The following is a 22,309-nucleotide window of genomic DNA, read 5'->3' as shown; positions in this document are numbered from 1 at the left end:
ATGTTTTATTACAGGCATTCATTCTTGGCTGAGCTATAGCAATAAGCACTGAACCCAGAAGGTTCCTTCTGGCAAACAAATATCCTCAGTGAATGAGATTAGAGAAAGTAATTAGAGACAAATCTTTCCCACCAGACACCTAGAAGCCTCATGGTTGGTCGCGAAAATCTTGCAGGAAAGTAAAAGATGCGATTTTCAAATCGGAGACTTGACTGAAACTGAATAAGTCTCTTCTCTCCCTCAATTCCGAGAATGAAGGCAAAGAGGAGAGTGGAATTGATAGCTTCTCATTGGCCCCTTCTGTCTCAGGGAAAAGATGTGGAGGAGCCGGCATTGGACTGGGGTGGACAAAGTTAAAAATCACACAGCACCGGGTTATAGCTTTCAGAGTGCTCGTGCTTCCAAATAAATCTGTTGGACTATAACCTGGTGTTGTGTGATTTTTTAAACTCAATGAAATGGGTTAAACAGCTTCTGCCGACCCACAGACTTCCTTGGCACTGGCAATTGGTCTCTCACTCACTCAGGGTCAGATTCAGCTCTGTGGCCTTAAAGGAGATGGACTTCCTTAAAAGAAGGAGCGTCCAAACCACAGCGACAGAGTGAGGCATATGGGTACCTTTTCAACTGACTGTGCACATTCCAAACTAACACCGGGTATTGGACACCTATCCTATAAAACTGCCCAGTTTTTATTCATGTTTTAGGCCTGGGTGCTGATTGGAAAATCAGATTTCGATTCCTCTAAAGTAATCTATATGCACCACTATTGCTCCATAATCTTCCATCTCTCTGGCATGGACTATCACAACATCTTGCTGGCCAAGACCTTGGAAGAAAATACACCTCTAAATAATCAGTTCACAGGCACTTTATCCAAAGTTCACCCAGTAATGAAACACAATTCAGCCCATGTGCATTCCCTTTATGCTTGTTCTCTGTGTGTTATTTGCCTGTCCTGGTCGCCTGGCCTTGCTCTATTACAGTGCCTATAGCTGAGTTCCTGAAATCCAGTGGGAAGACCTGCAACTGAGTGGCAGCACAGTGGTCAGCACTGCTGCCTTACAGCACCTTGGACCAGGTTTGGTCCCACCCTCTGGCGGCTGTCTATGTAGTGTTGTGTGTTCTCCTCAAGGGCCAATGGGCTTGAGAAGTGGCAGATGGAGTTTAATTCAGATAAATGCGAGGTGCTGCATTTTGGGAAAGCAAATCTTAGCAGGACTTATACACTTAATGATAAGGTCCTAGGGAGTGTTGTTGAACAAAGAGATCTTGGAGTGCAGGTTCATAGCTCCTTGAAAGTGGAGTCACAGGTAGATAGGATAGTGAAGACGGCGTTTGGTATGCTTTCCTTTATTGGTCAGAGTATTGAGTACAGGAGTTGGGAGGTCATGTTGCAGCTGTACGGGACATTGGTTAGGTCACTGTTGGAATATTGCGTGCAATTCTGGTCTCCTTCCTATCGGAAAGATGTTGTGAAACATGAAAGGATTCAGAAAAGATTGACAAGGATGTTGTCGGGGTTGGAGGATCTGAGCTACAGGGAGAGGCTGAACAGGCTGGGGCTGTTTTCCCTGGAGTGTCGGAGGCTGAGGGGTGACCATATAGAGGTTTACAAAATTATGAGGGGCATGGATAGGATAAATAGGCAAAGTCCCCTGGGGTCGGGGAGTCCAGAACTAGAGGGCATAGGTTTAGGGTGAGAAGGGAAAGATATAAAAGAGACCTAAGGGGCAACGTTTTCACACAGAGGGTGGTACATGTATGGATTGAGCTGCCAGAGGATGTGGTGGAGGCTGGTACAATTGCAACATTTAAGAGGCATTTGGATGGATATATGAATAGGAAGGGTTTTGGAGGGATATGGGCCAAGCACTGGCAGGTGGGACTAGATTGGGTTGGGATATCTGGTCGGCATGGACGGGTTGGACCGAAGGGTCTATTTCCATGCTGTACATCTCTATGACTCTAAGTCTATGCGAGTTTCCTCCAGGTTCTTCCCAAAGTCTAAGGATGTGCAGGTTTGGTGGACTGGCCATGCTAAATTGCCCTTGATGTGCAGGTTAGGTGGGTTAGCCAGGGGATATTAAGGTTTGCAGGGAGGGATGGTGGGTCTGGTTGGTATGGCCTATTTGGAGAAAGTGAAGACTAGAGATCAGAGACAAATATTGTGGCACTGGAAAAGCATAGCCGGTCAGGCAGCATCTGAGGAGCAGGAGAGCTGACATTTCCGAATGATTCCTGATGAAGAGCCTATGCTCAAAACATCAACTCTCCTGCTCCTCGGGTACTGCCCAACCAGCTGTGCTTTTCCAGCACCACACTGAATGGCCTGATTCCACACTGTAGGAATTTTATTGAGCAGCACTGGGCCTCGAGTGGCAGCACCCTGGCTGACAGACAAAAGCCAGGGCAGTGGTGGGAGCAGAAATGCTGCCACGTTGAGGGCAGGAGGCATGTTCACCCCAGAGCTGCATCCTCTCCTTTGGGATAGCACTGCAGTGATTCGGGTAATGGGGGGAGGACAGAATACTGGATTGCAGCATGAGGCTGGAAGCCCCTTGGAGCACATTGCCGTGATGGTAACAATCTGGTAGCTGTGAGGCACCATAGTGGGAATCCTCGCCCTCTATCTAAGCTAACCTACAGCATTAAGAGGGTCAATGGTTTCTACCTGTTCTGCATTGGACACTGCAGCAGAGCCAACTTCACGCGTGCCCTCATGTTGTTGGCCATTACTTCCACTTTGGAAAGAATGGGCTCCACACTCTATACATTACCCTGTTGCCCAGCTGGAACTTGACTCCTCTGTGTTCTTTGACACTGGCAATAGGCACTGCAAATGCCCCAAACATCGCGGTAATAATGCCCTTCAGTGTAGTTCTGGAGTGGATCATCCAAGTCCTGAGTTTCTGAAAGCAGAAAGGCAGAAGGGGAGGGTTGGCTTGAAGGGAGGCAGATTTAGGTGGAGAGCAAGTGGTCTGTGCTTTAGGTTTAGTATTAGATGTTGGCTTGATTGCAGCTCCAACAGCACTCAAGAAGGTTGACACCATCCAGGACAAAGCAGCCCGCTTGGTTGGCATCCCATTGAAACATTCAGTAGCTGAGTGGCAACAGTGTGTACTATCTACAAGATGCACTGCAAAAACTCACCAAGGGCCGTCCGACAGTACTTTCCAAACCCACGACCACTCCCATCTCGAAGGACAAGGGCAGCAGATAGATAGGAACACCATCACTTTGACTTCCCCTCCAAGCCACTCATCGTCCTGACTTGTAAATATGTTGCTGTTCTGTCACTGGGTCCAAATCCTGGAATTGCCTCCCTAAGGGCATTGTGGGTCAAGCCACAACAGATGGACTGCAAGAGTTCAAGAAGGCAACTCACCACCACCTTCTCAAGGGGCAACTAGGGACGGACAATAAACGGAAGTATCTTTTAATCATGTCAAATCGGGTGAAGTGTAGTTCAATAAGTTACCTTTCTGGATGTTTCTGGTGATGCCAAGTTGCAATTGCCTTTAAGAAGGTTAGGCTAAGCTGTGACTTGTGGTTGCCATGGAAACCTTTAGCCCTCCTTCCTTCAACTTGCCGAGCCAGAGGCTAGCACAGGTTAACAATGCCACAATCATGGGGGTGAGCAGACAGTAGGAGGTATATGTGCTGAACACTTTACCTCAACTGGGAGTTGAGCATTCGCTCATTGCAATCTCTGTGCTTGCTAACAGGCCTCATAGAAATCTTAGTGCTTTAACTGTCCCCTCTCACTTTACAATCATAACTGCCTTCTCACATATCATCGGTCAATTGAACAAATCCAAATAAATGACTAGCTGTAATAATAGCCAGAGTTATTACTTATTTCTTTCTCCCCAGCGAGAAGTTTGGAGATAAGATCCTTTCACAGCTAAATAATTCCAGCTCTTATTGAGGCGACAGTGAGGGACAAAGAGTTTATTCTCATTCTAAATTCTGAACTCATTGCTTCTGAGTTATCAGAACGAAGCCATCAGTGAGGCAAATGGGGAAGGTGGGAAAAATAGAGAGGAAAGCAAATTTGATGTGACCTTATCAAATTGCTGTTTGCCCTTGTAAACCGTTCCCTATTACTTAAATAGTGAGCTTGCCTGAAATTCACCTCTTTCTGTAAATTGACCATTGTTCTCAGGTACACCGGGCAAAGAAAATTATTGGTTAAGAACAAGCAAGGCTGATAAAGCAGCATTCTATATTCCGAGCTGAAGGTCCTGCGTTCAAATCAACATCTTGGGTGTGCAATCCAGGCTGACAGAGTGTTGTTGTACTCAGCAGGTGCTGGGAGGTTTGAAGAGGGTGCTGGATGACCTCCTGGATGAATGAAGATCCAGTGAAGAGGAACATGGGTGTTCTCCCCTATCTCCTGGAGGCCTGAAGATGGCCACCATTATCACACCTTTCTTTAAAAAAGGAATTTATTGGTTGTAAAGCACTATGGTTTGAGGTCATGAAAGGTGCTACAGAAATGCAAAAACTGCAGCAGAACTGAGCAGATTCTGGAAAGCAGAGAATGGTGGGAGGCGAAACAGACTAGGTAACATCCGGGGAGACAGAGAGGAGCAGAATTCCGAAGCTGATTCCCGAGTCGTTCCAGCATTTCCTGCATCTGCAGAAATGTATCACACCTTTTCATAGGCTCACAGGGGCAGCACGGTGGCTCAGTGGTTAGCACTGCTGCCTCGCAGCACCAGAGACCTGGGTTCAATTCCTACCTCGGGTGACTGTCTGTGTGGAGTTTGCATGTTCCTCTTGGGTGCTCTGGTTTCTTCCCACAATCCAAAGATGTACAGGTTAGCCATGGGAAATGCAGAGCTTGAGGGTGGGGTATTGAACCTGCATGGGATGCTCTTTGGAGAGTCGGTGTGGACTTGTTGGGCCAAATGGCCTGTTTCCATACTGTGTGGATTCTATAAAGATTTTCCCTTTTTATTGAGGGTAATCTTTTTGGGACAGACTTCATGATCTTAAGGGGCTTTATTTAACCACAGACAATCTGGGAACTGACAAAATGTTTGACTGCATTAATATGTTCTCCTCACCATAGATTTATACATTCCATGCTCTACCTCACCCACTGGCTGGAGACAGGCCCTACTATAGGCTTCATAGGAGAAAGTGAGGATTGCAGATGCTGGAGATCAGAGTCAACAGTGTGGTGCTGGAAAAGCACAGCAGGTCAGGCAGCATTTGAGGAGCAGGAGAATCGACGTTTCGGGCATGAAGGGCTTATGCCAGTATCATACTCTCGACTCTACTATAGGCTTCGGCCTAATCTGACTCTAGGAATGGGCAGAATAGGGGCTGAGATTCAGGCTTGAGATGCTGTGTTTGAAATTCGCTGCAAGCATTAATAATTATTCTTGCTACATGAGAAACAAAGTCTATTTTTGTTTTCAATTCTGGCATCATTGGCCAGGCCAGCATTTATCACCCATCCCTAATTGTCCAGAGGGCAGGTGAGACTTAACAACGTTGCCGTGGGTCTGGAGTCACATGTAGGCTGGCCCAGGTGAAACCGCAGTTTCCTTCCCAGAAGGGGATCAGTGAACCAAGTGGGTTTTTGTGACAATTTTCACAGTTGTCATTAATCTCGTAATTTCAGACTCTTTGCTGAATTCAATTCCACCATTGGGTTCCAACCCTGGCCACCCAGAACATGGCCTGGGTCTCTGGGTTAATAGTGGATAATACCACTAGGTCATTGCCTGCTTTTGGTAATGCAGTTGATAATGCAAAGCAACATGGGGAGTAATCCTTGACATACTCCAAAACCTAGAAGTGATTAGGGGCGATTGGACTGTGAGAGAACTCCAGGGACCCTACACATGGGCATACGATTCCCTAGTTCACACCATCTCAACCCAAAGACATATCCCACATCTGATTCTTAGCCCCTTCCATGAGGCTATTGTCTTTCTTGTCCACAGGCATTACACAATTACTACACATAAGCTCCAGCTCAGTCTGAGGAGTCTGCTCTTCACACTGAAATGACCCACGCCACTGAGAGAAGTGGTCAGCCTGCCAATCATTTGAGATGTGAGCATTTGAAAGGAGAACAATTTCAATCTCACCTCTTTTCTATGCCTTTGTATATTTATAATCTTCTCTCTTGGTCTATTGTGAAATGTGAATAATGATTTATGGAATAGAGTAGAATAGTTGAGAATAGAATAAAATAGCTTAGAATAGAGTAGAATACCTTTCATTGTCACGTTTACTCCTCTACAGAAGTACAGGAGTTCGATGAGAAGTTTTCACAATGGCTGCCATTAATGGTGCCATCGTAGGTACAAGTACTGAGGTACAGATCTTGGATACAAAAGAAGAATAAAAGGAAAAGTAGTAGCATTACTTACAGTGTCTAAAAAACAAGTTAGAAGCAAGATAGTTATAACATAGTTAAAGGATTGACCGATAAAGAATTTCAGATCGACATTACATTACAGCAGCACAGAGAGCACGTGGTCTGACCGCAGGGCCCAGTCCAACGGCAATCCTGCTCCATTCCAAGCCTCTAGTCCGCTCCACACTGGCCCTCAGCTGCACCAAAATATGTTACACTGCTGAGGACCTAAAGCAGGAAAAGGCCTACAGGACAGCATGGTTGACAAAAAAGTTATCAGCTTTCATTTTCTCCTGTTAGTGAGTTAAATGCTTGTGAAACATCTACAGTTTGTCCAACATAGCAGCATTAAGAGCAGCAATGAAGTAGTCAACCCATTAAATCAGCTCTGTCATTCAATTTGATCATGGTCATCCCACATTTCACTAATCCATGGGTCTTGTGGTGCAGAGGTACTGCCCTTACCTCTTGGTCTAGGTTCAAGTCCCATCTAACGATGTGCTAGCCATGGAGACTGGTTATAATGTGCATGAAGGGGAAAGTGAGGACTACATATGCTGGAGAGTCAGAGTTAAAAAGTATGGCTCTGGAAAAGCACAGCAGAACAGGCAGCATCCAAGGAGCAGAAGAGTCAATGTTTCAGGCATAAGCCCTTCATCAGCAGCATCAAGCAAACACTTCATTTCGCCACCTTCACTCCTTGATAACTTACCTTACAAAAACCTGCAGGCCTTAACAACAGAAGCTCCGATTGCCTCCTGGCATCCGCTAGTAGCAGAAGTCCAGCATTTCACTATGCTTTGTGTGAAAACATTTCCTGGCCCACATCTGGAATGGTGAGGTCCTAACTTGACAGCTGCATCTCCCCATCCGGACTGCTCCACCAGAAAATGACTTTTCTTTCACTCCCGCCCTGTCAGATCTTTCACGGTTTGCTGGATTGGTATTAGTATAAATTTCTCCTTTCAGGACACACGTTCTCAAACAAAGAGTTGCCAGATTGAGGACAGATGCATTTGTGAAAGTTTTTTTAATTGTAAATTCACGTTGTGACATGATTTTTAAAAAAGCGAGTAAATGAATCTCACAACGGAGTGATTGCCTGGACTGATGAGCACAGTAGTGCCTGTCTTGACCTCCGATCAATCTTTTCAATCAGTTCTGCTCACAGTTTCTTGGCACCTGGAACTGTCAAAGACATAATCTCAATACTGGCAAGGGTTGGCATTGGACCTAGTTTAAAGAAACCTTGCACAGCTAAACCATAGCCACAGAATTAGTTACGCATTGCAACCAGAAATGTGAATTCAAGCAATCTTACACAAGAAGTCTATTTAGATTGCTAAATACATCATTAAATTTGGATTGTGAAAGTATTGCATTGGAAATTTATACTTCTAGATCAAAGATTCATAAATAATGAACCCAGCCAGTTATTCTCCAAATATTGTAATCTGTGATGGAAGTGGGTATCAGTAGAGATGCAAACAGGTTACTGACTGGCTGTCATCCATTTTGAATGTAGCACATTGTTTTAATCCAAATGTCATTGCTTAAACAGTTTGGTGGAAGCAGATTCGATAGGAACCACAAAAAGGAATTGGGTACCTATTCAAATGGAAGAATTTTCGGGATTAAAGGGATAAAGCACTGGCTCAGCAATAACCTGCTCACTGGTACTTCATTTGCAGGGCTACTCATCTTCATACCTCATTATAATCCTTGCTCAAACATCACCACATTCTTGCATTTCCTTTATTTTTGAACAGCGAAGTAACTAAGGGAGATAGTGCTTTAAACCAAGGAGACTGTGTAAGGAGATGGCTGCGGTTTTAAAACTCACATTTACCAGTGTACATAGGTGAGTTGTGCACAGCTTTGCTTTCCCTGGTACAGAGAGAGCGAAAGTAGATGCCACAGAGCCAGTGGGTTCTGAATTAAGTGGGATCATTGTTTGACAACAATGTGTTGATTGTCTCCTGACTAGGTGACCATGCCTTGTGTGGGGCCAGTGCAGCAGAGAGCCACCTAGCTGCAAAGAAAGCCCTCTCTCTTGTTTGAAGCAACTAATTGTCTCCAGCAACAATTAGCTATCTGTGCTGAGTAACTCACCTCCTGACTCCTCAGTGCCTTTCCACCAACTACATGGAATCAGTCAGGAGTTTGACGGACTACTCCCCACTCGCCTGGATGGGTACAGCTCCAACAACGCTCAAGAAGCTTGATACCATCCAGAAAAAAGCAGCCTGCCTGATGGGCACCAGGGCCAGGGAGAGAAATCGCAGGCCCTCGTGTCTGTCCTGTTTTCCAGGCTTTATCTCTTACTCACTCACTGCCTCCCCCCACCTTTTAACCCTCACCACCTTCTGTCAAGTGCCTTCTTGGTACATTTTGGCTCCAGCAGAATACTGCAACACTGAAGGAAGCCATTGAGACTACACCAGTACTCTTGAAGAGAAATCCAGTCAGTCCTACCACTGCCTTTCCTTTCCTTCCTTCATTTATTTATCCGATTTCCTTTGGAGCACTAATTTGAATCCATATTTACCTCAATTTCACACAGGGAGTGCATTTCAAATCCAAACCACTACTTGGGTAAATTGTTTCCCAGTGTCATCTCTCTTTTTTTTGCAACTCAACTTAAATAAAGTTAAATCTAGCCCAAACCTTTAATCATTGGTAACAATTTCTAGCCATTCTATCTAAACCATTTATCAGTGTACACATATACACCATCAATTGCCCCATGACCTCTTGGTTCCAAGGAGAGAAACCCCAGCTTCCTCTTCATCTTTCATCCCTGGAGCTATTCTAGTCAATCTGTTGTGAACTCTCTACTCAACTGCTTCATCTTCCTGGTGCCCAAAGGTTTGAAACAGCCGCAATGAGGGTCAAACTCTTTTTATTGCTTCAGTAAAAAGTTTGCACTCTATGTCTCCATTTATAAAGCTCAGGTTTTCACAGTTATACACTTTGCAACCAATACTTTAATCAGACAATTACCCATAATTTGGTTGCTCATATTGTATACATAGCTTGGTGTGGGATATAAATGAATTAATGTTATTTCTGCAAGTATAAATTCTGATACAGAATAGGAATGAGAAAATACATATTCAGCAAAAAGAAAGGATATGTGAGCATGAGACATGAATACAGAACAATGGTGGATATATGGGCAAACAGGAAAGCATCTGTTTCCCCCTTACTCGGAGACACAGGAACAAACCCTAATTAGAGAGGTCAAAGTGGCCTCTGGATGGAAATAGATGCTGATAGAAGAAAAGATATGCCTAATCAATAATCTATAATAGACTGACGTCAAACACCCTTATGGGAGTCAGAGATAAGAGTTTGTCACGGACAAAACAGGATAAACAGAAGTTGTGGGATCAGTCTTAAGGAAATGAGTGACGTAAGCGAAGCAGGGAACAGACAATGGAATAAGGAAAAATATGGGGATTCAAACTGTATAAATTTCGAGAGTTTGTTGGATTTGGTGTGCATTTTCTCATTACCTTACCTGGTATTGAGACAGGGCACCCATCTATAGATGTAAAAATAAATGGCGGATTCAGATATTTGTCTCGGACTGAAATTATTAAAGTGAGTGAGCTTTTGTTTCTCACAATTGGGGGCTCGTCCGGGATTTTCTTCCATCACCGGGGGGAGTGGCTGGCCTTGGACACTGGGAAGACGCGTCCCGTTCCCCATTGAGGAGCGGTCTCGTGTCCCGGTTTGGTCTGCTCCCTTGGGTGACTGGTGTGAATCCTATAAGAGAGACATCTGAATCAGACAGTGATAGGAGCTCGATAGAAAATACGGTGACAAAAGGGGCCAGGCAACTCTGTGCACAGACCAAGGTAAGAAAATTGACTTTTAAGTATTGCCTTGGTGGCCGGGATTGAGTTTTAGTAGTTAATAAGGGACTAACGAAGGAACTCAATATGGCTTGCGCTTTGGGTTAGGAAAAAGCCTCCGGGGAAACAAAGTAAGGAAAAGGCAATGGAAATGGAGGCGGGGTCCCTTACAACATTCCTCCAGAAAGTCCTTTGGGCAGGATGTTGTGGAAATTGGCAAAATAATACTTGTGCAAGGGAGAAAGATGATTAAATATTGTTGCTTTGTATGGACTAAGGACTCCATTCTTCGTCCCGCTGTCTTCTGGCCAAAGTACAGATCGGACGAAGACTGGGTTTGTGAATATCTGAGTTTATATGTCAATGTGCGAAAGAGAGAGAGAGAGAGAGTGTGTGAGAGAGAGAGAGAGAATGAAAAGAGCTGTACAGCTGGTAGGAAGTTTAACCCTTTGTGATTTGGTTTGAGTGAACATTTGTTTGTTGGTGATTGAATGTTTGTGTTTTATTCCCTGGAGCTTGAGTTCCAGGACTGTTTCGAATCTGATTTTGTTATGGAAACTTAACATGATTTCTTTTAAGGTTAAGGATTCTATTGTGATTATGAAAAAAAAAGGAATGATAACTCCTGTTCTTTTTACAGATCATGACTGCCTTACTATCAGTTTCTAACTAATCTCTTTTATCTTTACATAAAAGCGATTTATAGAGGACAGTTGAAGTTTCAGTTCAACATTAGATTGTAGTAAAAGCAAAATTCTATGGTTAATATCTGTGACCTTGGATTCAGCCATTGTTCATGCATTAGAAGTTTTTTTTAAAAAAACTTGAGTAGACAAATTCTTTTAAGGCAAGTTCTGATTATTTTACGACCTATAGTATTGTAATTGAGCAATGATTGGTCAGGACTATTTAAGGAAACTAATTCTGGATCTAAATTAAAGGACTAAAACTGGGTAATTACAGTAAATTGCAAAATTGGGAACTGTATGCATTTTGCATTTTGACTATTAAATACTGAAGAAATGAACGTAAATATATATAAATATATTTATACGTTAGGAACAGGCTTTGAAGGTTAGTCAAGCATGAATTGATGAATTGGTGTTTGAAGTTATGGGGAGCTAGAAATATTGCAATATTTCTTTAAAAAAAAAGAAAAAGGGGAAAAACGTAACGACTTATCCCCTTCGGGAGGTACCTATAGGGGACAAAGAGATTGGGTTTGTAAGTGCCCCCCTCACCAGTGGGGAGGTCAGAACATTTAAAAAGGAAATGGAGGTCCTGGTTGAGGATCCGGTGGGGTTGTCTGAACAAATTGATCAATTTTTGGGGCCCAGTCTGTATACCTGGGCTGAATTAATGTCTATTTTGAATATATTATTTACTGGGGAGGAAAGGGGACTTGTACGAGGAACTGCCATGAAAATATGGGACAGGGAACACCTGATTGGAGATGGGGATGCTGGACAGGGAGAGATGAAGTTTCCCCTCAGAGACCCCCAGTGGGAAAACCAAAACCCGGAGCATAGAGAAGAAATGAGGGAATTGAAAGACCTGATTCTAAAAGGAATGAGAGAGGCAGTTCCGAAGTCACAGAATTTGATTAAAGCCTTTGAAATTAGACAGGAGAAAGATGAGACTCCCTCAGCTTTCTTGCAAAGATTAAGGGACTCAATGCGGAAATACTCTGGAATGAACCCTGAGGACCCAGTGGCACAGGGTCTTTTGAAAGTACATTTTGTGACAAGAGCATGGCCAGACATACAGAGAAAGATACAGAAGATAGAAGGATGGAGTGAAAAACCATTAGATGAATTGTTGAGAGAGGCACAGAAAGTGTTTGTAAAGAGGGAGAGGACAAGGGGGAACATTTGATAGAGGGTTTGAGCGACAGGGGCAGAGATGGAAGTCGCTACAGGCAGGATGCTATTATTGCGGAAAGATAGGGCATTTTAAGCGGGAGTGTCCTGATCTACAAAGGGAAGAAAGGGCAATTCCGCTTATGAATTATGATGAAGAATAGGGGTGTCAGGGGTTCCTGCCCTCAGGGGCCCACCAGGAACCCTTGATAAACTTGAAGGTGGGACCCTGTAGGGAAGAGGTAGTCTTCCTAGTAGATACGGGGCAGCACGGTCATCGTTGAATTTTAAACCAAAGAAAGTAGAAATGTTTACACGGTCAATTATTGTTTCGGGGGTGAAAGGGGAAGGATTTACTGTTCCAGTATTTGAACCTATGATGATAGAAGGTCCTAAGGATAGGATCACAGGGGAACTGCTGTATATCCCTGATATAGGAAGTAACTTACTGGGGAGAGATTTAATTATCCTTTTAGGACTGGAGATTGAAATTCAGGAAAAAGAATTAGTTGTACAACTGGCAATATTGACAGAGGATGCAGAGAGAGAGATAGACCCTATTGTATGGGCTAGAGAAGGGAATCATGGAAAACTACAGATCCCTCCCCTTACAATAAATTTAAAACGGAAAGGGGACGTTGTCTGTGAGCGACAATATCCTATTTCCATAGAAGGTAAACGGGGACTGCAGCCAGTAATTGAGGGACTGATTAGAGATGGTTTGTTGGAGCCATGTATGTCTCCTTATAATACCCCAATTCTACCAGTACGGAAATCTGATGGAACTTATCGATTGGTGCAGGATTTGAGAACATTAAATCGAATAGTACAGATCAGGCACCCAGTGGTGCCAAACCCCTACATGTTATTAAGTAAGATCCCTCATGATCACAAATGGTTTAGTGTGATAGATTTAAAGGATGCCTTTTGGGCTTGTCCCTTGGCGGAGGAAAGATTTGGGACTATCCCCCTATGAAATCTTATTTGAATTACCTTATCTGGGAACACAGGGAGAATTGCCAATTCCCGAAACTAAAGATTTGTTTTTAAAGAAGTATATACTGGGCTTGTCCTCCTCTTTATCTTTCCTCAGAAAACAGGGTCTATTGGCACAGACTCCGCCCCTTGAATTTGCTGTTCATCCCATCCGGCCAAGAGACTGGGTCTTAATAAAATCATGGACAGAGACTAAGCTGCAGCCAGACTGGGAAGGGCCGTACCAGGCTCTTTTGACTACCGAAACGGCAATAAGGACGGTGGAGAAAGGCTGGACTCATTATACTCGGATCAAAGGGCCAGTGGACCCTCCAGTTGAGGAAGAAGTCTGGACAGCCGAATCAACGCAAGACCCGCTGAAACTCAGACTAAAGAGACTTTGAGTAATTGACTATACAGTGGCGATGCGGGCGCGGGATTATTTCTGTAAGATTGTATATTAAGCCTTTTTGTGTTCTAGCATAATGATCAGAATACTGGGAATGCTTAGAGTTATGATGCTAGCCCTCTTGGTATTAGGATTTTGTCACATATCATTTTCATATGTATTATTAATGGTTCCTGAGTCTGACAATCCACAAGTAATAGACACTGATATATGTAGCTTAGTAAATTGTGGGAATGTAGCTAATCAGAGACAATACCGCAACTCAGAGATACATCTTAAGTCCTATGGGGATGGCCTCGGGGATGGTACTTGGTATAATGGTCTTGTCACAATACACCGGGCCCCCTTCCGACCAGCACGCGATTGTCCCGATAAAAAGTGTAGCCCCATATATTTAACGATAAGAAAAACCACATGGCACGGAGCGGTTTTGGGAGGTGGCACTTATGAGGTACAATTAAATGAAACATTTGGGATTGAAATGAAAGCAAATGGGAAGGAGTTTGTGGGCTGTTGTTTTCGAATTAGCATAGGACAGGGAAAATGGGTAGAATTACTGGGTAATGAGATACAACCTTTCACTCCTCCCAATGATCCTACAGTAGTAAAAATTATAGAGGTAAAGGATTTGAAACAGACCATCGAGATAGAGACTGGGTACGGGGATGCAAATGCCTGGGTTGAATGGGTAAAGTATACTGTAAAAAGTCTGAACAAAAGCAATTGCTATGCATGTGCCTCCGGTAGGCCAGTGGCCCAGGTGGTTCCCTTTCCGCTCGGGTGGAAGCGAGACAGGAAGGGCATGAAATGTATGATAGCCCTGTATCAGGATGAGACTGCATGGAATGATAGGAATTGTACCTCCCTATCTCTGATGTTCCCTCCCTTGGAGGAGAAAGATGCAAAAGTTCCCCCCACATTTTCCGCCGTAGTTGGAAATCACACGTCATGTGTGCACAAGCGAGGTACGAGTCGGTCGAGAGATTTGGGGGAGCTGAAATTATGTACAGAGATTAAGAATGTTACCGAAACGGAGAAGGGAGGGAACTACTCAGCATTAAAGGTTCCCCGAGCGGATCTGTGGTGGTACTGTGGAGGAAAAATATTGAGACCCACCCTACCTCCGGATTGGAGAGGGATATGCGCAATTGTACAATTGGCAATTCCATTTACCCTGGCATTTGAGAAGGAAAAGATAGTAGGGAAAAAGGGAAGGGGTAAGAGATTACTGTTAGATACTTCTTTTGATGACAGGATTTATCTTGATTCGGTAGGAGTCCCTAGGGGAGTACCTGAATTCAAAGCTCGTAACCAGATTGCAGCAGGCTTTGAGTCAGCCCTCTTTTGGTGGGCAACAATTAATAAAAATGTAGACTGGATAAATTACATTTTTTTTATAATCAACAGCGATTTATAAAATTATACAAGAGAGGCGGTTAAAGGAATATCAGAACAGCTTGATGCGACAAGTAGGATGGCATGGGAAAACACAATAGCCCTTGATATGATTTTAGCAGAGAAAGGGGGTGGTGGTTTTCATCCTTACTTCCCTGATAGTAGTAGTCGGGGTATTGGTGGCCATTGGCTGTTGTGTCATACCCTGTATACGAGGGCTCACCCAGAGGCTGATTGAAACAGCCTTGATGAAACGAATGCCCCTGAGGGGAATCAGACAGAGGAACTTTATCAACTAAATAATAAGGAAGTGAGTGAGACTAAGATGGATGAAATCTCTGAAATGATGCTTGCGAATTTAGGGAACAATGTTTAAAAAAAAAAGAGACAAAAATGCAGAAGATAACAGATAGTAATGAAAAGAAAAAGGGGAAATTGTGGGATATAAATGAATTAATGTTATTTCTGCAAGTATAAATTCTGATACAGAATAGGAATGAGAAAATACATATTCAGCAAAAAGAAAGGATATGTGAGCATGAGACATGAATACAGAACAATGGTGGATATATGGGCAAACAGGAAAGCATCTGTTTCCCCCTTACTCGGAGACACAGGAACAAACCCTAATTAGAGAGGTCAAAGTGGCCTCTGGATGGAAATAGATGCTGATAGAAGAAAAGATATGCCTAATCAATAATCTATAATAGACTGACGTCAAACACCCTTATGGGAGTCAGAGATAAGAGTTTGTCACGGACAAAACAGGATAAACAGAAGTTGTGGGATCAGTCTTAAGGAAATGAGTGACGTAAGCGAAGCAGGGAACAGACAATGGAATAAGGAAAAATATGGGGATTCAAACTGTATAAATTTCGAGAGTTTGTTGGATTTGGTGTGCATTTTCTCATTACCTTACCTGGTATTGAGACAGGGCACCCATCTATAGATGTAAAAATAAATGGCGGATTCAGATATTTGTCTCGGACTGAAATTATTAAAGTGAGTGAGCTTTTGTTTCTCACACTTGGCATAGTTAAGCCTGGCCCAGTGTCAAAATCATATTTTTGGAGGACTGCTTTTGAGATTTCCTTCAGGGCTATTTTTGATTTCTGGGGGCTACATTTTTTGGTTTTCACGGGCTCACTTTTCATTCTCATTAATTCATTTATGAGGTAATACAGTCATGTAGTGACAATACTTTCTGTATTTGTGTTGACAGGAGATAGGGTAATGAAGAAGGTGTTTGATACACTTACCTTTATTGGTCAGTGCATTGCATATAGGAGTTGGGAGGTCACGTTGCAGCTGTACAAGACATTGGTTCGGCCACTTTTGGAATACCACATTTGGAATACCATATGGTCGCCCTGCTTTAGGAAAAGTGTTGTGAAACTTGAAAGGGTTCAGAAAAGATTTACAAGGATATTGCCAGGGTTGGAGGGTTTGAGCTATAGGGACTGGGGTTATTTTCCCTGGAGCATCAGAGGCTGAGGGGTGACGTTATAGAAGTTAGTAAAATCATGAGAAGCATGAAAAGGGTGGGGTAGGGGAGTTCAAAACTTGAGTGAGTAGGTCTAAGATGAGATGGGAAAGGATCTAAGGGGCAATGTTTTCACACAGAGGGTGGTACGTGTACGGAATGAGCTGCCAGAGGAAGTGGTGGAGGCTGGTACAATTACAGCATTTAAAAGGCATCTGGATGGGTACATGAATAGGAAGGGTTTGGAAGGAATGAGGTCCTGCCTTCTGAAAGACAGTGCCCCCTCACTCCTGCATTGGAGCATCAACCATCACTTTCTGAGATGGGACTTGAGTCCACAGCCTCTGTGGAAGAGCTCTGTTAACTGAGTCATAGCCAGAACAACCTCCCTGGGAACAAAAGGAAATCTTCAAATGATTTGCTTGCTACGACAGTGAAGAAAACCTCCATTTGCTCCACGCTAGCAATAAACTCCCACGCTGCCTCCAAGCTAAGATGTAATCTTAACATCCTTGTCTAATTGGAATGCTAACTGTGCTATTAAAATTGCTGAAGGAAATAATTAGTTTTGTGAAAAAAATGGGCATTTTAAAAATCTTTTATATGCTATTTATTATATTTGCGTTATTAAGTCTGTCACTCACAGGATAGCAAGTTCAAATCATGTAGCTAATTTACATTCATTGGTGCTCTGACTCTTTGTATTTCCAGTTGCCTGTAAGCCTTACACTTCCTCACCCGTGTCACTTCCACCACTTGGTTACTTGCTGGTAATGTCAGCAAAACAACTTAAAGAAAGAATTGCCTCACATTATACAGTATCTTTCATGAATTAGGTAGAATTTTACAGGACAGAAACAAGCCAGACCGGCCCAATTAGTCCATGCCAGGATTTATGACCCTCTTTCCTCCTCTCCTCATTTCGTCCGATTGACACATCCGTCTGTACCTTTCGCCTTCATCCACATTATTGTGCTTAATGGGGGCACCTATGCCATTCACTTGAATTACACCAAATTGGAGCAAATTTCACATTCTGAATCCCCCTCTGAGAAAAAAAGTCTCCTTCTGCATTGGCTTTTGGATTTATTAATGACAATCTATTTATTATGTTTGTGTCTTCCTTGCAAGTGAAATAATACAATCACCCAATAAACACAGATAGTGGCTGGGGATCATTTTGATAAATTAGTGGGGGCTGTCAGTTCACCGAATCAATACGGTACATCAACTTCCAAAGGAGCTGTAAGTGCTATTAGTCAGAAGTGGAGGGAGGGGGGGCACAAGGTTCCCCATTTCCCATATCTTCTCCCACCCATCTGCCACTCACACAGTCAGCAGCCCCATTTCTTATCCTCTTTTTGGCTCCTCAGAGACTCTCTCATCCCTCAGTGACAGACTATCCTCCTCAGAATGTTATCTCTCGCTCTCTCTCTCTCTCTCTCTATGTGGCATTCTCACAATCTTGCTCTCTCTCAGCCTCCCCTGGAATCTGTCTTTCTTTCTTTGTATCTCACTCTGACCCTCTACAGGGTTGGTCTGTCTCACCCCCTCAAGGCGTGTCTCCCTCATCCCCTCTGAGGCTTCCTCTCACCGTCTGCTACTCTCATTCATTCCCTCGGAGGTTTTCACACTGCCACCACCTCAGAGTCTATCTCTCAGTTTCTTCCTCTCTCTCTCTGTCTCTCTCCATCTCCCTCTCCCCACTTTTCTCTCTCTTGCTCTCTCCACCTCTGAGTCTTTCTTTCTTTCTCTCTCTCTCTGTCAACCTCTTGGAGTGTTTCTCTCTTTCTTTCTTGCTTTGTCTCTTTTTCTCTCACAACCCTCTCGGAGTGTTTTTCTCTTCTCTCTCTCTCTCACCATTACTGCTCTACTCACATGAGAGAGAAAGAGTTTGTAATTGGAGGGGTAGCTGCTCATAGATCCCATCTTTCCTATACATGGAACTGACTTTCCCCTTATTCTGTTGGTTGTCCCCCGATGAAATTTCCCCAGGATGTTCGGGGAGAGAGGGTGCTTTTGAAAGCAGCTGTGCAAACTCTGCACCCCCTTCCCCCCCCACCACCCCTCACCCATGCATTTCGAACCCTATTTTCTCCACAGTGACCCAATCAAACCCTTATACAAGTTGGGTGGCTCTTAGCCTCCTGTTTTCCAGAATCAAACCAGGAGCCTAATCAGTCTCCCCCCCGTAATAATCACCTCTCTCCCGGTTGAGGTGTCAACCATATTTTGTGTACTTTCTCCAGTGCCCCTAGACCAGTACCTCGCAGTTTCACACTCCATTGTCAATTTGCTGAGATTGTTGATTTTTAATCAGAATCTGAATACTTCACTTGGCTCCTTGCCTGTATACTGAACGACAATGTGCAATGTTACTCCCATGAGGCCCTGCATGAATCTCTTGAGTTGGTTCTGAAGAGTTTGTTTTCTGAGACATGTTAAAGGGCAAGAACTAAAATTAAAATCCTATCAGGTCCAAACTAATGTAATTAAAACACACACACACAGTCAATTTGTAATGTTATAATTGCATTGCACTTTAGATGATCCAGTACTGAAGTAACATCACTGCAATCCTCAGGAGGTGTTGCTCGGGTGAACCTGGGTGATTAACACTGTTGTATTAATGAATCAATTATCAATGTGCAATTAAAGGAACGAGTTGTTAGGACTGCTTCAATCCAATTAGTAGTTTTTTTTTCTCTAGTAACTAGATGAACGATGTCCATGTTCTGATCTGTTGTGCAGACCCTGATTTTGCTTCCTCCACTGTTGCTGTCATGAGTTCAAGTTGCTTCGCCCCTAAACTCATTAAGTCCCTTCATACGCCACTCCATCTCACTCCTATTCCTCCTTTAAGACCATAGGAGCAGACGTAGGCCGTTCAGCACATCAAGTCTACTTTGCCATTCGATGAAATCATGACTAATCTTATAATCCTCAACTCCATTTTTCTGCCTTTTCTCCCACAACCCGTGATTCCCTGAAACTGATGGTATCAACCTGGTGAAGCTGCCAAACAGGGCTACTCGCATTCCAAGCAACATAAGTAGCAAGTGATAGACAGAGCCAAGCATTCCCACAACCGACGGCTCAGACCTAAGTTCAGCAGTCCTTGAAGTCACATCCAGTCGTGAACGGTGGTGGAAAATTAAACAACTCATTGGAGGAGGAGGGTCAAAAAATATCTATATCCTCAATGATGGTGGTGGGAGCGGGAGGAAGGATTGCAGAACTCTGGCTAAGGGGGCAATACACAAAGAGGAAGGCAATGGAAGGGCAAGGTGGGCATCCAGGCAGGTTCAGAGTGAGTGAAGGCTATAAAAGTGAATGAAGAGCCTGGGGATACAGCCTGGTCCAGTCCATGAGCACACAGTGTTGCAATGAGAGTTAGTGGGGCAGACCGAGGTGGAGAAGCATAAATGGATTGGAGATGTGCCGCAAGGGGTCTTAGAGGCTGGCATATATCAAACATCAATGTTCATGCTGGTGCCCATGGACTATGCCACGATGTCAACATGGAGGCTGAAGGAATGAGTAGTGAGGTGAAGTCACCAGGCAGCCGCTCTGACTTCCAGCTCAAGAATCCTCAGTGTCTCGTTTGCTCAGTGCTTTTGAGAACACAGGAAGCTGCTTATCAATGAGGCAAGATGTGTTGTTAGTAAGCAACGATTGGCACCTTGGCACTGTCTGGTGAGAAACTCGCTTCACCGCCCAGCAGACGTAAAGTCGTTGGAGCGAGTTGTCTCCCATGTTGGGATAGGCCTCGATGGATTTCTCATGTGAGTCTGCCACAAATCTTGGCATAGCCCAAACCCTTCAGGCCTTTCTAAGATTCTGGCCATTGGGTGAATCCAGTTGTTGGGAGACAGGCACGTGTGATGGTGGGGAGCTCACTAAAAGAGATTAGTTTAATACCTTGAATGAGGAACAACACCTCCCAAAGTGCAGCACTCACTCAGTACTGCATCAGGGTGTCAGCTTAGAGATTAACCCCGAGTCTCAAGATTGGGGCTTGGGCCCATGCCGATTTGACTGAGAATGGAGAGTGAACCTAGTGAGACCTTGTCTGACAAGATCCCTCTTCGCACATCACAAACTCAAATATTCCATATCAACTTTGCAAGGATTAGTTTAAAGCAGATCTATTGGACACTTGAGGTTTACACCTTTTTTCTTATGATTTTGAGGTGTTGGTGTTGGACTGGGGTGTACAAAGTTAAAAATCACACAACACCAGGTTATAGTCCAACAGGTTTATTTGGAAGCACTAGCTTTCAGAGCGCGGCTGCTCCTTCCTCAACCACCTGATGAAGGAGCAACGCTCTGAAAGCTAATGCTTCCAATTAAACCTGTTGGACTATAACCTGGTGTTGTGTGATTTTTAACTTCGTACATCTCTTTTCTGAAATTGCTTTTACATTTTCCATTACCTTTTGCAAGTTAAAATTATTGCATGTCGAGCATTGCAATTTCAAGCATTGTAAGTACCAATTAGAGATAGCGTGAGAATGAACTGAGGCTCTGAAAGCGAGCAGGCTAGAATTGAGATAACCATGCCCCGCTCCCCACCATTCTCACAGCACTCACACAGGCTGTTGCAGTAAAATAGAGCATCAAGAGACTTTAATAATTCTGCAGCCTCTCCTACATGGGTAATGAGAACCTTTGAGATCTTTTATGGTATATCGATCCGTCTTAATCTCATTGTGGGTTAGATCAATGTGGATTCAACATTCATGCATCAAAACTTTGTCCCTCTGTGTATGAACTCTGGCTGTAGATTGTTCATCAATTTTTTTCCCGTTATCTCATGTGTTTACTGACTACCAGCATGACTCATTCCACTGTTGGCTTTGAATCTCAATCAGAAAGAACATAGCCATATAGAATTCAAATGTGGGTGTTTTCATCTCCGGGATTTTTGTCTCGATGGCCTTCTGCTGTTCAGAACATTAGTGAGGCTACATTTGGATACTGCATACAATTCTGGTTGCCTTGCTAAAGGAAGGGCATTATTAAACTGGAAAGGATGCAAAAAAGATTGACAAGGATGTTACTGAGACTGGAGGGTTTGCATAATAAGCAGAGGCTGGATATGCTGGGACCTTTTTCCCCTGGAACATAGGAGGCTGAGGTTTTATAAACCTTATAGAGGTTTATAAAATCATGAGATGCATAGATAAGGTAAATAGGGAACTAGAGGGCATAGGTTCAAGGTGAAAGGGGAAAGATTTATAAGAATCCGAGGGGCAACATATTCACATGGACAGTGGTGGAATTATGGAACAAGTTGCCGGAGGAAGTGGTAGATGCAGGTACAGTTGTAACATTTAAAAGGCACTTGGACTGGTACATGGACAGGAAAAGTTTAGAAGGATATGGACTAAATGCAGGCAAATGGAACTAGTTTAGTTTGGGAAACTTGGCCTGGACAAGTTGGGCCAAAGGGCCTGTTTCCACACTGTATGACTCTATGAAACTACTGAGGCACACTCGTTTCCCGAATGTCTTACCACTTGCCGCATGTGCAGCTGAACAGTGCGTGGCAGAGGTCGATCAATTATGGTGGCCACCACAAATAGTTCAGACAGAGGGGCAAGTGCAGAACAAAGGAGCTCAGCTATAAAATTGACAGCTCAGCTGTTTAGTGATTGAGTTGCCAACAGTGATTAAATAAATTTCTGGAGGTTTGATCTCGTGACGTACCCCAACACTGCAACCATTGGTCGGCTGACAGGTCCATCCTCATGACACACTGCCTCCCTACACCAATCAGGAAGCAAGAAATGGGAAAGAGAAATGTTCCAAGGAAAAGGCGAAATCTTTTAATGTCCCTGAAGTTTTTCTTCAGGATTGCAATGTGTCCTGGAGATGGGCTGAGCCGATCCAGGGATGGGTTGTCAGCCTATTCAGGGCCAATGTCGAGAATTTACCAATGTG

At 43.7% G+C, this 22,309-nt stretch overlaps 1 protein-coding gene across 1 annotated transcript; it reads left to right on the top strand.

The window, feature by feature from the left end:
- The first annotated feature begins 9,426 nt into the window (after window positions 1–9,426).
- Window positions 9,427–15,855, top strand: LOC148149444 (uncharacterized). The gene is made up of 2 exons (XM_087990115.1): window positions 9,427–10,245; window positions 13,195–15,855. Exon 2 carries the CDS (start codon window positions 13,562–13,564, stop codon window positions 14,900–14,902), a length of 1,341 nt encoding a protein of 446 aa, XP_087846241.1. The 5' UTR covers window positions 9,427–10,245; window positions 13,195–13,561; the 3' UTR covers window positions 14,903–15,855.
- Window positions 15,856–22,309: the final 6,454 nt, after the last annotated feature.

Source organism: Chiloscyllium plagiosum, unplaced genomic scaffold (assembly GCF_037043375.1).
Source record: "Chiloscyllium plagiosum isolate Xiang-an unplaced genomic scaffold, Cpla_swu_hap1 HiC_scaffold_8, whole genome shotgun sequence".
NCBI classification, from domain to species: Eukaryota; Metazoa; Chordata; class Chondrichthyes; order Orectolobiformes; family Hemiscylliidae; genus Chiloscyllium; species Chiloscyllium plagiosum.
This window is presented reverse-complemented; position numbering and strand designations above follow the sequence as displayed.

Bases quoted from the DNA above. Each gene is read 5' to 3' on its own strand.
- LOC148149444 (XM_087990115.1), top strand. From the start codon at position 13,562: ATGATCAGAATACTGGGAATGCTTAGAGTTATGATGCTAGCCCTCTTG.